General features: G+C 41.1%; 2 protein-coding genes and 1 non-coding gene across 7 annotated transcripts in view; 1 reads left to right on the top strand and 2 right to left on the bottom strand.

Moving 5' to 3' along the window:
• Positions 1–6,771, bottom strand: part of HAS3 (hyaluronan synthase 3) — a 206,598-nt gene extending 199,827 nt beyond the window's left edge. For all 5 annotated transcript variants that reach the window (XM_060398429.1, XM_060398431.1, XM_060398430.1 and 2 more), the window contains exon 1: positions 6,653–6,771. In XM_060398429.1, coding sequence (XP_060254412.1) covers positions 6,653–6,749 — 97 coding nt within the window. In that variant the 5' untranslated portion in view covers positions 6,750–6,771. The remainder of the gene's footprint in view (positions 1–6,652) is intronic.
• Positions 3,535–3,607, top strand: TRNAG-CCC (transfer RNA glycine (anticodon CCC)). The gene has a single exon. It is a non-coding gene; the product is annotated as a tRNA-Gly (tRNA).
• A 2,189-nt stretch (positions 6,772–8,960) lies between the features above and the next one.
• Positions 8,961–15,543, bottom strand: part of CDH1 (cadherin 1) — a 71,883-nt gene continuing 65,300 nt past the window's right edge. Inside the window, exons 12-16 of the mRNA XM_027978118.2 lie at positions 14,667–14,891; positions 14,124–14,354; positions 13,335–13,465; positions 12,494–12,637; positions 8,961–10,877 (exon numbers count right to left, since the gene is read on the bottom strand). Coding sequence (XP_027833919.1) covers positions 10,668–10,877; positions 12,494–12,637; positions 13,335–13,465; positions 14,124–14,354; positions 14,667–14,891 — 941 coding nt within the window. The 3' untranslated portion in view covers positions 8,961–10,667. The remainder of the gene's footprint in view (positions 10,878–12,493; positions 12,638–13,334; positions 13,466–14,123; positions 14,355–14,666; positions 14,892–15,543) is intronic.

The following is a 15,543-nucleotide window of genomic DNA, read 5'->3' as shown; positions in this document are numbered from 1 at the left end:
AAGAATCCGCCTGCCATTGCAGGAGATGCAGGAGACATGGGTTCAATCCCTGGGTCGGGAAGATCCCCTGGAGCAGGAAATAGTAACCCACTCCAGTACTCTCGCCTGGAAAATTCCAGGTACAGAGAAACCTGGTGGGCTACAGTCCATGGGGTCACAAAGAACTAGACACGACTGAGCACACGACGTTTTTCATAGTTTTAAAAAAGAAAAATCAAAAAGAAAATTCAAAATATTCCTAAAGATAAAAAACAAATGAACCTAAAAATTCTATACTTTATGTCCAAGGTTGCCAAAATACAAGCTACAGGTCAAATCTGGCCCTTCACCTCTTTCCACAAATAAAGTTTTACTGGAACACAGTCATGCTCATTTATTTACATATTACATATGGTTGCTTTCGAGCTATGATGGCAGATGTGAATAGCTGTAACAGAGACAGTATGGATCACAAAGCCCAAAATATTTACTGCTTGCTTTTTACAGAAAAAATGTTCCAGCTCTTTCTCTAAACCAAATTAGCAGCATAACCACACATATTTCAAATGACTTGAAATATAGAACTTTGTACATCCTGAGGGCAAAAACAAACAAAATCCCTTAGAAACAGTAGGTTTGTTGATGATAGTAATGTTGGACTTTTTATTGTAAAAAATTATATGCATGTGTGAGTATATATGAATATGTGACTATATATTTGCATGCATATATATATAAAGTAAGTAAATAACTGTATTGATTTTATTAGGAATCAATATTTACAGGTAAGAGAAAAGAAATACAAAGATGAAAATATAAAATACAGTAAAGAAGAATGGCTAGGTGGACAAACACATATTAAAGAGTCTAGGTCATGGTTACGAGTTTTCATGGTAAAATTCCTTCAACTTTTCTATAAGCTTAAAATTTTTCTTAATGAAATGTTAGGAAAAATTTAAACTCTGTAACATTTCATTTTAATTGGGAATATCAGTAGGAACTTTCAATTTGCTTTTTTTTGTTTTCTGAAAATCCACATATTTCCTGGCTCTAATCATTGAAAAAGTCTGGAAGCAATGACATTTCAGTGGCAACAAATATTACTAGTGTCCATCTTATGGTCCCTAAATATCACTTATTCTTAAAAAGAATTGCTTTCAAGCATTGAGCAAGAAATGTATAAGATGAATCTGAGTATCTTATGTCTTAAAGCAAAGAAGCAATCAAGACTACTAGGTCACATCAAAGAGTCCAACAGCTAACCTGAATGACTCCCACAGGCCACAGATGGAACAATTAAGAGTATCAAGAATAATCACTACAATAAATTGAAATATATATATACAAAAACATGATTACATAATAAAACAAAACCAAAAAATATCACTCTGTTGGCTAAATTTGGAGACTAAGACACTAACGTATTTTTCTGAAAACTGATGGATAAAAGAACAGGATGAACCTAACTATGAAAACTTATGTGTGTGTGCCTCAGTACACACATAGAAAAAGATCTCAAAAGCTATACTTCAAAGTGTTAACAGTGATGATCTCTGGATGGTAGGACTTTGGGTGATTTTTCTTTTTTGCTTCATTAAAATTTTTTTCAGAGTGAATATGTGTTGTTTCTGTACTAAAAATATATTTTAAGGTTAGAAAACAGTATGTAGTATATGAGATCATTTTTGTAAACAAATTATACATATATATATATATATATATATATATATATATCTCCAAAATGTAATCTCTGGATTGTGGGATTAAGGTCATTTTAATTTTCTTCTTTTAGCTTCTCTAACTTTTTTTTAAAGCTTTACTATAACAATAACATTTAAAAATGTTATTCAATTTAGTGAGAATCACTAAAATAGTGAGAATCAGAAGAGTAAGATTTTTCAGGACTTCTCTAAGACTGTTCAGGGCAAGTGTTCTGACTCACTGGCATGAATATCTGTTGTCTTTAAGTAATATACACCTAAACAGGAAATGAGTGCTTTCATAGATTGTTGCCACTAATGATTAAGATCAATAAACAATCTCTAAGTAACTTCCTGTGACTTTATAAGATCTTGGAACTTAAATGGGACACAAAGAAAGTGATTAAAAAAAGCTACTAGCCCTTTTTTCTTAAGAGCCCCTTATAAAGTGGTCTCCTCTGCCCTCTTCTGGTGATAGAAATAAAAGCTACTTGAAAATAAACATGGCATTCTGGGAGCAGCAGTTCTCAAAAGTGGGGTACAGGGTCTCAGGTTTTGAGGGCCTCCCCAAGAATTCTCTCAGAAAATCAGCAAGGTCAAAACTATTTTCATATTAATACTAAGACAGTGCCTTTTATGTTCTCATTCTTTCTTGAGTGTACCAAGTATGAAAATAATGTCATTGAGTTCATATTCTATATTAAAATCAACCTTTTAAGAAATTACCTCTTGTTGAGTTTTAAAGACGAATACACAGTTATCTGAAAAGATGATGGAAATTTCCTCCCTTTCCACTTAAATATATAGATGTGTGAGTCTAGATATCCATCCATTTCAATAAAAAAACCTGTCATGACAGATTGAACACAGAAGCAAATATGAAAACCCAGCTCTCTTCTAATAAGTCAGACAGCTAAGATTTGCAAAAGTGTAATAAAACAATGCCATTCAAAAGTAAAACAATGTTACTCTTCCAACTGTTATTTCAGAAAAATATATTTTTTTATGTTAACATGTAACAGGTTTTGTTACTGTTGCATTTAAATAAATTTAAAAGAGTTCTCTTAAACTCTTAATTTGTAATACAGTAAATATTGATATACATAACCCACATAAAAGCTCTTTTAAGTCCTCAACACTTTTTAAGAGTGTAGGAGTACTGAAACCAAAAAGTTTGAGATCTGTAGCCTTAAAACAAAGTTTTTCAAACTAGAGTCATCTAGTGCTTCCGTAACTTTTTGACCATTTATTTTGAGCATCAGCTGTATTGTTATTTGCTTTATTCATTTATTTCTTCAAGTTAATCCTTTTAAACTTAAATTAGTAATAGTTAATATACTACCCTAAGGGATATGTATTTAATTCAATCCTTGCACCAACTCTGTGAGGTGTGTGTGTGTGTGTGTGTTGGCTGCTCAGTCGTGTCCGACTCTTTGCGACCCCATGGACTGTAGCTTGCCAGGCTCTGCTGTCCATGGGGATTCTCCAGGCAAGAATACTGGAGTAGGTTGCCATTGCCTTCTCCTCTGTGAGATGTAGAGTATTATATTAATATCCTTATTTCCAGATAAGAAGACTAAGGTTAAGGCATTTGCCAGAGAGCATATTCAACTCTGGCAACCCAGTTCGAGAATCCAAGCTCTTGATCACTATTTGAAGCTTTTCAGCCTCAAAATGTTTCTCTACATACTGCCTACAACCATCCCCACCATGCTTTGGGAAATGCTCCCCTCATAAACAAAGTTATTTATTCTTCCCACCACCAATTTAAAAGTCTATGCTTGTGACATTTAAAAGCAGACTTCATAATTTCTGTGGTACTTTTTAGTAAATTCAAACTGTAAAGTAAGGGACTTTACTGGTGGTCCAGTGGCTAAGATGCTGCACTCCCAATGCAGGGGGCCCAGGTTCGACCCCTGGTCAGGAAATTAGATCCCACATGCCACAAGAAAGATCAAAGATTCTGCATGACACAACCAAGACCTGGTGCAGCCAAATATATATATGTGATACAGCTTCATCATATACAAATCACCAAAATTACAGCCCCCCAGTTCAGTTCAGTTCAGTTGCGTCCGACTCTTTCCGACCCCGTGAATTGCAGCACACCAGGCCTCCCTGTCCATCACCAACTCCCAGAGTTCACTCAAACTCATGTCCATCGAGTCGGTGATGCCATCCAGCCATCTCATCCTCTGTCGGACCCCTCTCCTCCTGCCCCCAATCCCTCCCAGCATCAGAGTCTTTTCCAATGAGTCAACTCTTCTCATGAGGTGGCCAAAGCCCCCCAACCACCACATAATTCAATTTTAATGACTGAGTTCAATGAACATATATTTAGTCTGGCAAGTTATCATTATTTTTTTTAGGAAAACTACTGCTAAAATGCTGGGAAAGACCAAGGGCGAGAAGTGGGGAACAGAGGATGAGACAGTTGGATGGCATTATCAACTCAATGGACATGAGTTTGAGCAAATTCCGGGAGGTAGTGAAGGACAGAGAAGCCTGGCATGCTGCAGTTCACGGCGTCACAAAGAGTCAGACACAACTTAGCAACTGAACAACTGCTGAGATGACCTCAAGCAAAACTTCACTAAAACTAACAACCCCTTTCCAATTCTGCTTAACACACTTCCTAATAAGGGAAGTGGAGCTATTACTCTTACTTGCCCCACAACTGAGAACAGAAATGGAAGGCAGGTGAAGAGAAAATACTTAATCCTGTAGACCTTTTAATAGCTCAAAAGGGAAAGACTCGGTATCTTCCTTCCTTCCTGTTTATTCAATTACCATCTAGACTGAATTCTCCTTCCTCAGATAACTCCTAACTAACTAACCAACTGCTACCTGTACCCTCCATTCACCACCAGTATTAATATCATCTGCTATGTTGAATATATTGGCCTGTATGCGGAGTGGGGCTTCCTCATGGGCTCAGCAGTAAAAAAAAAAAAAAAAATTGTTTCCTGCAGCGCAGGAGACACAGTGATCCCTGGGTTGGGAAGATCTCCTAGAGGAGGAAATGGCAACCCGCTCCAGTGTTCTTGCCTTGGAAATACCACTGACAGAGGAGCCTGGCAGGCTACAGTCCAAAGGGTCTCAAAGAATTGGACACAACTGAGCGACTGAGTACACTATATTTGGAGTACTATCTCCCCAAACAAGATACTTGAGAGCACAAGTTGTTAAATAATATTTCTATCTCCAAAAATCACTGGGGACAGAATACTACATACAGTTGACTCTCAGTAAATATAACCTCACAAGCAGTCAATTGAAAAGACCAAAAGAAGTTGAACTAGCTGGAGGTACTTTTACAAATACTTTCATCTTGTCTCAACACCCTCTGTCCGTCAGGAACATATGAATACTTACTACACACAGGTATTTTTGTAATTCCTTCAGCAGCTGATATGATAAAAGAAAACAGCAGAAAGATTCACACAACATAACCTATTCACACAACATAACCGAGTCTTTCTGTGAAAATAATATCATTTTACCAAATTATTCTTTTTCAAATAATAATGCTTGATTTCTCTTAAGCTAAATGAATACATGTAGAAACTCCACCACATGCTCTGAGAGTTAGAGAGGGTCTTCCAAAAACGAAGTGTGTGTGCTTTGTGACAGATGACTACTTCCAGACTATTTAACTTATTTAATCCCTGTCCTCACTAATGTTCTAGATAGTTGTAGTTGCTAGACAAGCAACCTCTCCACTAACAAGTTAAAAATGTATTTTGCAGTTTAATTCTTCACTGTGGCAAAGTAGTATATATAGTTCCATACTACAGTTGAAGGCATCTGAAATTCAAATCCTAACTCTACCAACTTAGGAGATTGGCATTGGGCGATTTCCAATATACCTGAGCCTTGGTTCCTTCATCTGTAAAATGGAATACAAGTAATACCTAAATCATGGAATTGTTGTGAGGATAAAAAGATCCATACATAAATAGCACACTATAGGGGTTGACACTTAGCAGGCACTCAGTTTTTTTTTTTTTTTTTTTTTTTCCTTTTTGCTCATAATTCTCAGCTGGTGGATCTTAGTTCCCCCACCAGGGATTGACTGGGGCCCTCCACAGTGAAACCAGGGAGTCCTAACCACTGGACTGGCAGGGAATTCCCCCTACTAGCTTTCACTTGCCCCTAGTACGATACACTTACTGTTTCCCGACTTTTCTAAGTTTGGGGTGGAGGTGGGGGAATCTCAAAATGTGAGACTGGGAACATAATCTTCCCGTACCTTACCTTCCTCACCCTACAAACCCCTTCCTCCAAATTGTACACTCTAATTTAAAGTAGGGCCCTATTTCATATGTATCTTCCCCAAAGCTCCAGATAACATCAGAGGCTCCATACTGAATAATCTGCTTTGGTCTGACAAGAGGGTTCGGTAGACTTCGGTTCTAAGTTCGTGTTCTGCCTCTAACCTGACCATCTGATCTTGATCAGGTTATTTATTCTCTTTGATGAGCCAGGGGTATCCTCAGGAGTAAAAGGATCCTTTGAGTGCCAGGCTACACCACTCCCAAGGTCCCTTCTGATTCTAAACTGGGAAAGATTAAAACTGACTGTAAATCTCTAAATCCTCTCCCCCAAACGCAGCTCAAACGTCACTGCTTCCTTTCTCTGGACTCCTTGGCACTCTGTACAAATGTCCAGTGTCCACATCAGATCCTGCGCTCTCAAGAAGCTCGGACCTCTTTGAGGCAGCTCTGGGAGACTCTCTGAGGCTGTGGTTGCAGTCCTCACAGAGCTGCAGTAAGGACGGATGAGAACACGTACCCACGGTGCTTAACACAGTGCCTGGCCCAAGGTAACCGCTCGAGATACTTCGGCTAGTATCAATATTCAACGGTTCCCATCCCTCCTTGAACCTCGGTTTCCTCAAGGGTAAAATGACGCTGGACAGACCCTGCCCAAAGGCCCCAGGTGCAGCCCGGCGCCGAATTCCGTCCTCTCACCTCCCGGGCTCAGCAGCAGCTTCAACGCCTCCAAAATCTGCTCCAGACCACACTTTTCCAGAACCCTGATGCCAGCAGCCTGACTGACCGCCGCCATGACTGAAGCGCAAAGCTCTACTGGCGAGCTGCGCATGCGCCTTAGCGGAACGGTGCCGCTGCCGGGTGGCGCGTGGCCGACGCACTAGGGGCGGGATCGACTCGGCTGGGAACGCCCCCTTTGGGAAAAAATGTTTTTCTCTCGCCAGCTGTATTTCCTTGGGGTAGGGGAAGTAAAAATAGCTAACGCAAACTGTCAACGTGCACGATTTGAGAAACTCAACGTGATTAACTTCTGTATAAAGGATGAGAAGTAGTTTATAAAATAATATGAATTTTATTCAGTATGAAAACAATTGGTCATCAAAACACTGAAGTAGTGAAGTAATCAGATGCTGCACCTTCTTATAATGAAGTTCGGTATGTAAAATAATACTCAAATTGTTTAACTTCTTCAGTAGTGATATTTGTGCTTCCCTGGTAGTTCAGACGGTAAAGCGTCTGCCTACAATGTGGGAGCCCCGGGTTCGATCCCTGGGTCGGGAAGATCCCCTGGAGAAGGAAATGGCAACCCACTCCAGTATTCATGCCTGGAAAATCCCGTGGACTGAGGAGCCTGGTGGGCTCCAGTCCATGGGGTTGCAAAGAGTCGGACACGACTGAGCGACTTCACTTCACTTCAGTGATATTTAAAAACTGCTACACACACACACCTATTGCAAATAGCTGCAAATATTGTTCTTGATATGATTTCTTAAATGGACTAAGTACTACTGCTGCTGCTAAGTCGCTTCAGCGTGTCCGACTCTGTGCGACCCCATGGACTGCAGCCCACCAGGCTCCTCCATCCATGGGATTTTCCAGGCAAGAGTACTGGAGTGGGGTGCCATTGCCTTCTCTCTTTGCTCTATTCAGACATCCCTGGAAAATTCAGTGTTTGTTAAAATCGTGCCACATCAGAATTGTGTTAATATGTAAAACAGAATGGGTTGGAGATATATCATCACTAACAACTTTTCCACTTACAGAAATCCTGGTGGGACATTCAAAATTCATATTGTCTGAAAGAAAGTGAAAGTGAAGTCGCTCGGTAGTGTCCGACTCTTTGCTACCCCCATGGACTGTAGCCCACCCGGCTTCTCCATCCATGGAATTTTCCAGGCATGAGTGCTGGAGTGGGTTGCCATTTCCTTCTCCAGGGGATCTTCCCAACCCAGGGATTGAACCCGGGTCTCCCGCATTGCAGGCAGACGCTTTACCATCTGAGCCACCAGGGAATGGCATGCTGGAAATCAAGGACAATGTTTCTGAGGGCAAGACTACCATGCCTGCCTCTCCTTTCATTAAAAGTCACTAACCTCGCCTACCATTGCCACAACCGGCTCCAACACCCACTCTGTGAGACTGCGCCCAAGAGGCTGTCCTGCTTCTTTTTGAGATCCTTTGAGTTAGCCTGACGTCATGACTGATGACTGCTCTTCAGTACCTAGCTGCTGAAAGCCTTGGGAAATGGGATGTGTTCATATGCAAGACCATGCCACTGGGGGAAGAAATGGTTCATTTAACTCTCTCCTCCGTGAGTCAGGCCCCTTCCTAGTCACTCCCATTTCTCTGGACTCCAGCCCTATGTCATCACAGCCATTTCCTACTCTCAAAGGTAACAGAATCATTTCCACGAGGCTATCTTGGGGAATCAAAGTGATACTGTTCTCAAGTATTTAGCAATGTCTGCCACACAAGGAATGCTTAATAAATTGCACCTGGATCTTCATCTCTTCCTTAAATAAAACCTGCTAAAACACCTTTAAACTGGAAACTACATTTTTCAAAAAATATTTATTTATTTGGCTGCACCAGGTCTTAGTTGTGGCAGGTGGGATCTTTAGTTGCAGCATGTGGGATCTAGTTTCCTGACCAAGGATCAAACTCAAGCCTCCTGCATTGGCAGCACAGAGTGTTAGCCACTGGACTGCCAGGGAAACCCCAGCCTTGCTTCTTTCTATCCCTCTGTGCAACCCACAGTAGCTTCCCCCTGACAAAGAGATTTTATTGGTTTCACCACAAGCCACATCACATGCCACATGGATGGATATCCTTCAAATAAACTGACCTTAGAAACACAGTTTCCCTTTCCCCCTATTCAGCCCCAACAGAATGACACAAAGTTCAGGAATAGATATTTTAATATGAAGCTTCGCTCTCCATGTTTTGAATGAGCTTACCTACCATTTGTCTGACCTGGGATTGTGCAATCAAATAAAAGAAGTTTGACAATGGTGTAACAAAATTCTTTAATAAAATTTATAAAAAAACAAATAAGAATAATTTTTGCAGCTTGAATTGCTTTCCTTTTCCACTCCCAAAGAAAATACAAAATTGTCTGCACCCATACACATATTACACTCAAAACTATAGTGACATTCTCTATGTAGAACTACATTAGAGTTTAAATTGCTGAAAAATCAAGACAGTTCTAAGAAGTGGTTGGGAGATGTTCCTTTTCTTCTAAAAACAGTTGATAGGTAGGGAAGTAATTCAGATTAAATTCTTGTCTATGGTTGTCAAAATTTTCTTAAAAGATGCATTTCAACTAAAAGAAGATCCAAATTAATGTACTCCCTACCCCCACCTTCCTTTGCTAACACCCTTTCAGTGAGTGTTTTCTTCCTCTGCAAAGGAAAAACAAATTGGATTTGAAAAATATTCTCAAGTTTCATAGCTGAAATTTGGGGCAAATGTGTCCAGACCAGCTAGCATTTTCTATAAATACCAACAAAAGCGGGCTCGGGGATTCTGTGCTTTGGGTCCAAGGATCCTGGCAAATACATGTTGAGATTCCTCTAGTTCAGAATTTCCAGGGGGGTGGAGGTAGAGCCACCTCAACTGTCTTCAGCCTCAGTTGGCTCAATTGCCAGGCTTAGTGACAACTGCCCCTGCCATCTCCAAGCCCATTTTTCACACTTGCCCTCTGCTGTGCCCTCTTGCCAGCTTCTGTCTTTGGCTACAGCACTTTAGGCACTATTCTAAGTCCTGGAATATATCACTCTTGTTTTAGAGATAAATAAACATTAGAAGCCTAGTAGTGGGATTTCCCTGGTGGTCCAGTGATTAAGAATCCTCGATTCCCCTGTTAAGGGACGCAGGTCTGACCCCTAGTCAGGGAACTAAGATTCCCCATGTCCTGCAGTGCGATCAAAAAAAAAAAAAGTTCAGTGGCGCCTGAAACTCACCACCTTTTCTGGCCCAGCCTCCCTATTTAGAACCAAAGTACCTTGTAATGACATTCACATGACCAACATCCTTACTCAGAACAAGTTAACTGGATAGATGCCCATCACAATTACGTAAAAATGAAAAACCGTTAAGCCTTTAAGGTCTTAAGAGTACACAATACCCACTCAGTACATGGCCAGCCTAAGACATAATCCTCTTTCCCTAAAAGAGCCCAATAATGTCTGCACCAGAGAAATGTAATAGAATTCAGAAGGAGTAAGAGCAGATGTCAGAACACAGGACATCAGTGCAGTGACAGGAGGGACAGAAGCACACAATTTATATATATATATATATATATACTTTTATATATATATATACACACACACACAATAGGGAAACTGACCCCTCCCCTTCCTTTTAAAAATGAGACAAAGCCCTTAAGGGAATCTGCAAGTTTCTAGCAGAACCTTCTGAGACTGAAACTATTATTTTGAAGTATTAAAATTTAGGGGTATTTTGGACATCATCACCATGTCAAAAGTGATGAAAGGAAAAAGATTACTCAAGGAATAAGTCTAAATCGTTCTAGTACACAGATTAGATCTATAAAGTAGAAATCAGGACTATGCTATCACTGATCAGTCTCTTCTCCAGAAACGTATCCCGAGTGAAGGGAGCTGGCGAATAACCAGGAGTATGTTTCCCACATTTTCCATCACACGAGTATAGGGACCCATCTCTCTTCCCATCAGTCCTGAGTCCCTTAGTCATCCTCGCCGCCTCCATACATGTCCGCCAGCTTCTTGAAGCGATTGCCCCATTCATTCAGGTAGTCATAGTCCTGGTCTTGGTCTGACTCTGAGGAGTTCAGGGAGCTCAGACTAGCAGCTTCGGAACCACTTCCTTCATAATCAAACACCAGCAGAGAGTCATAGGGTGGGGCAGTGGGGTCACTATCAGCTGCCTTCAGGTTCTAAAGAAGGAAGACAATAGGATCTTTTATTGAGAGGAATTGTACACCTGTCATCTTAAGCAAAATACATTCTTTTGGTGAATAAAGCAAAATGCACACAACACACAACAATGTAACCATCCTGCAGAACACCAGGGGCAATGAATACCAACAAAGTAAATTTAATACAGACTGGAACAGAAGATGGTCATTACACATTTCTAATGAAAGGAAAAAGTCTGTAGCAGAATGTTTAAAGTGGTAAATTATATGTAGGCAGGAGAGATGAGCGCCAGCCAATCCAAACGGACAGAGACTAAAAACAGTCATACCAGGATAGTCTTGTGTGCTTGCTAAGTCACTTCGGTCGTGTCCGACTCTTTGCGACCCACTGGGCTCCTCTGTCCATGAGATTCTCTGTCCATAGGATTTGCATTCTTTTCTTTATATACATTTCATAGTTTATATTTTTAAAATAACAAACATTTTACTTTTGTAATTAAGAAACAGCTATAAGCACAAATAAACATAAATGGAGGAAAAGACCTGAGCCAGATGTATCTAAAGGGATGGTTTAAACTGGACACTCCTGTTCCCAGTTTTCTCTAAGACCCAGTGCTAGAATGGATCTGGCTTGGTCCTGTCCAACACAGCTGTGATGACAACTTCCAGGTGATGACAACTTCCCTAGAAAGCTAAAAGCCATAAAGACTCACTGAAGGCCAGTGGACCGTCAGACCAGCCCTGAAAATCATTCCAATGACCAACCAAGTAATCAGGTAACATAGTTTAAGGAAACAGATCCCCCTGGACTATTATTTTCCCTGGTTCTTTGCTTAATCCCACCATTTCTTCCTCATCCTCCCTGAAGCTAATTAACTTAAAAGTCCTGAACAATAACCTATAGGATGAATTTCTCTCTTGCCTAACAGTTTGCTAGAAAGATTTTGGTCTTCTTCTGTGATTTTCCTACTTCTTGAATGGAAAACAGGCCCAAGGCCTGGAAGCGTGGCAGCCATCTTGTGATCATGAGGCAACAAGCATGAGGCATGAGAACAAGGATCTACATGCATAGATCATGCAGCAGAAAGATGGAAAAAGCTGATGCTCCAGCCTGGACTACTTCCCTCAGTCTTCTATTTGCACAAGGTATCGTATCTATTTAAGGTTCTGGTATTTATAGCTGAATGCATTTCTGACGTATACAGAATGGAAGCTATTTTTCTGGCCCTCGAGTAGCCTTGCAATTACACATTTAATATTACATCCCAGTGCAATGCAGGGAAAGAGACCCATTAGTGAAACCAAACTGAATCTACGTTGAATCTCTTTTTCCTTCCTAATTCTATTAAATCCTTTCAAGCAAGTCTCAATTTTTCAGTGTAGACTTTGCAAATTCCCAAAGACTAATTCAAAGTGCTATTATATTAGTTCTGAAATTTAGATGAGGCACAAATTAAAAAAAAAAAAAAAAAGGGGGGGGGGTGGGAAGACGGGAGGTAGCTCAGGGATTGTGCAAGATGAAAACACGGTAAAGGAAAGAACCTAAAGACTTTTTCTCACTTTGGACGCAGTTGCCTCTCTCCAAATTTACAGATAAGCTTATTGCGCTTTGACTTTTGACTGTGCTTACTTACTTCATCAATAAAGTTTCCAATTTCATCAGGATTGGCAGGGCGGGGTCGGTACTGGGGCACACTCATGAGGGTTGGTGCCACGTCATTGCGAGTCACTTCAGGACGAGCATCCAGGCCCCTATGTAACTGGCTCAAGTCAAAGTCCTTTAGAGAAAAAGGTAAAAACAGGGTAAAGAGTAAAATAGAAACAGTCATAAACACAGAGTCATATATGGTTTACATATTATAGTACTGGATGAGGCCTTAAATGTCAGCTGTATGATGTCTACAACCATGTACCAATGTAATCTGAAATGGCAGTTAGTTGTTTGTTTGTTTTTTTCCTGAAATGAAAGTTCTCAACCTATGAGTTTCCAAAACAGCATTGGAAGGAAATTTAACATAAAAGCCTTGTGAGGAACACTTGTGGGAAGAGATGGAGATTGTTTTAAGAACTTTTCAAAGGGTATGATTATTAGATTATTATTCAACAAATATTCACTCCTTTCCCACCGTATCCTCTGTGAAAAGAACAGAAATCCATTTATGTGGGGCTTTATCCTTTGACTTGCTTTGACCAATGGGACATTAAAACATGTGACAGAGGCAAAGGCTTTAAGTGTACTTTGCTGGGACAAAGAAGGCAGGAATTACATGGAACTTATCTGACAGCAGGAACAAAATAAATGTTAACAATGTTTATTAATGGTGATGGTTAATGACATCAATTTTCTTGGGTAAGGTCTTTAAAAATACACAAAGTGACGTGGAACTATTTCACATGTCTGCCTTCTCCTAATCATTGCTTCCTCCAAATAAAGAGACTGCCATTAAGCTTTGTCCCATGGTTTTCAACACCCACCTGGTCTTCTTCTCCACCTCCTTCTTCATCATAGTAATACACATTGTCCCGGGTGTCGTCTTCTGGGGGCAGTAAGGGCTCTTTGACCACCCTTCTCCTCCGAACAAGTAGCAGAAGCAGCAGAATAAGGACTGGAGTAGGGAAGAGAGAGATGAGAGCCACAAATCAGCAAGGCTGTAAGCAGCGGCCGGCACAGACTGGATAGACAGCTGTTAGGCAACTTACATGTCTTCAGGGCCCTGAAGTTAATATATGCAGCACAACACAGTAGACAAGTACATGTGACCTCAAGTGTGGTCTTTAATTGGACCTTAAACCCATCAGTCATTTCTCAAAATCTGGGGCAAAGTACTCCAGGAGCAGAAATGGTCCAGATAAAGGCCTTGCAGCAGGAGCAAATTGGTGTGATTAAGGAAAGGCCAGGTCAGCAAAGAAACCTCGTGCAGACCTCTGGTGGGACTGTGGCTTTAATTCTGAGTGAGTTAGAGCCATTGATAGTTTGTGACCACGACTGTGTCAGCCTCAAGGTTACTGATACGTACATATTATTCTTATTCAGTTATGGGGGTGGGGCACAGACTATAAAATCACATAGCACACAATGAAAAAACATAAAAAAAAATTTTAATTAAAAATAAATGATAGCAAAAAAATTACTTGGCATACTCTTTATCTTAAGATAAGCTTTAAAATCTATTAATTAATTTTCAAGGTTTTCATCTGATTTGGGGCTATATACAGTTAACATTCTAGAAGCAAAAGGCTGGAACACTCGCCAGCAGTACTTACTCAGAAAAGCAAGGACGCCTCCGAGGATCCCCAGGATGGCGGGAACTTGCAATCCTGCTTCGGCATAGGCCTTGGGCTTCCTGCAGTTGCTGACGATCCCATCACAGTCACATACGTGCACATCAAGTGTAGTCACCTGGTCTTTGTTCTGGTTGTCTATGAGCTTGAGATTGATTTTGTGGTCACCCACCTCTAAGGTTTTCTTTGGCTTCAAAATCAGAGACTCACGTTCTGGAGGGAGCAACAAAAGTGAGGGGATTGGAAGAGAAAAAGTTCATTCCAGACTACAATGATTAAGGAACTAGAGACAGTCCAAAACCAAGTGAAAATGACAGCTATTTGAGCTGCAGCTTAATGGGCAGCATGTCACAGACTCAGATGCTGATGATTTGGTTCAATGTCGCAAATGCAGAAGGGACCAGGAAACATTACCTTAAAAGGGGTGACAGTGGATACGGAGAAGCGAAGTTCAGAAGGGCGGGGGAGAAGGGAAGCAGAGGGTCAGAGCAAAGTTTCCAAAATAAGGAAGACTCTGGTGCTCACCTTGGTCATTGTACTCAACGGTCCAGTTGACACTCGCCCCATGTGTCAGTTCTGCTGTGAAGGGGGAGGTGTTCGGGGGGAGATCAGGATCCACGATGTTGATGATGTGAGGCTCGGGATTCCTCTGGCAGAAGTCCATGGCCCGGGGTTCTGGTACGGGGCCATTGTCATTCACATCATCGAGGAACAGGAGCAGGGTGCCTGTCCCAGTGGCAGGTGGAGATCCTAGTACAGAGGAAATGTCACAGCTCAGGATGATCAGTGAATCCCTACTGCCTCCCATCAGACCGAATCCAAATCTTGTCCTGGCTCTTCAGGGCTACAGCACCCAACCCCAAGCTGCCCTCCAGAGCCACCCCTCCTGCCGGTCCCCGGCCACCCTGAATGGGCAGACCTCTGACTTGCTATTCCTCACTTTGATAACAGTTACTCAAGTTATTCCTCACACCAAGGACTCCCTCTGTCTTCATACATAACTTTATTCATCCATTAAATTTATCCTCTCTATGCCAGGGTGGGAGGTGGGTAGGGAAGGGAAAGAATGAGATGAGCTTGGGATTAGCGGACGCAAACTATTACATACAGGATGGGTACACAACAAGGTCCTACGGTACAGCGCAGGGAGCTGTGTTCAGTATCCTATGGTGAATCATAATGGAAAAGAGTATGAAAAAGAACATATATGTATATAACTAAGTCACTCTGCTGTACAGAAAAAATTAATACATTATAAGTCAACTATACTTCAATGAAACTTGAAAAATATATATTTTAAACCACTCTTAAGATTCCTCATCACAGTACTTCCTCAGGTGGTCCAGTGGCAAAGAATCTGCGCTCCCAATGCAGGGTTCATGGGTTTAATCCCCGGTCAGGA

Source organism: Ovis aries, chromosome 14, assembly GCF_016772045.2.
Source record: "Ovis aries strain OAR_USU_Benz2616 breed Rambouillet chromosome 14, ARS-UI_Ramb_v3.0, whole genome shotgun sequence".
Taxonomy (NCBI): domain Eukaryota; kingdom Metazoa; phylum Chordata; class Mammalia; order Artiodactyla; family Bovidae; genus Ovis; species Ovis aries.
Note: the sequence above shows the minus strand (reverse complement) of the source record. Positions and strands in the feature narration are given on the sequence as shown.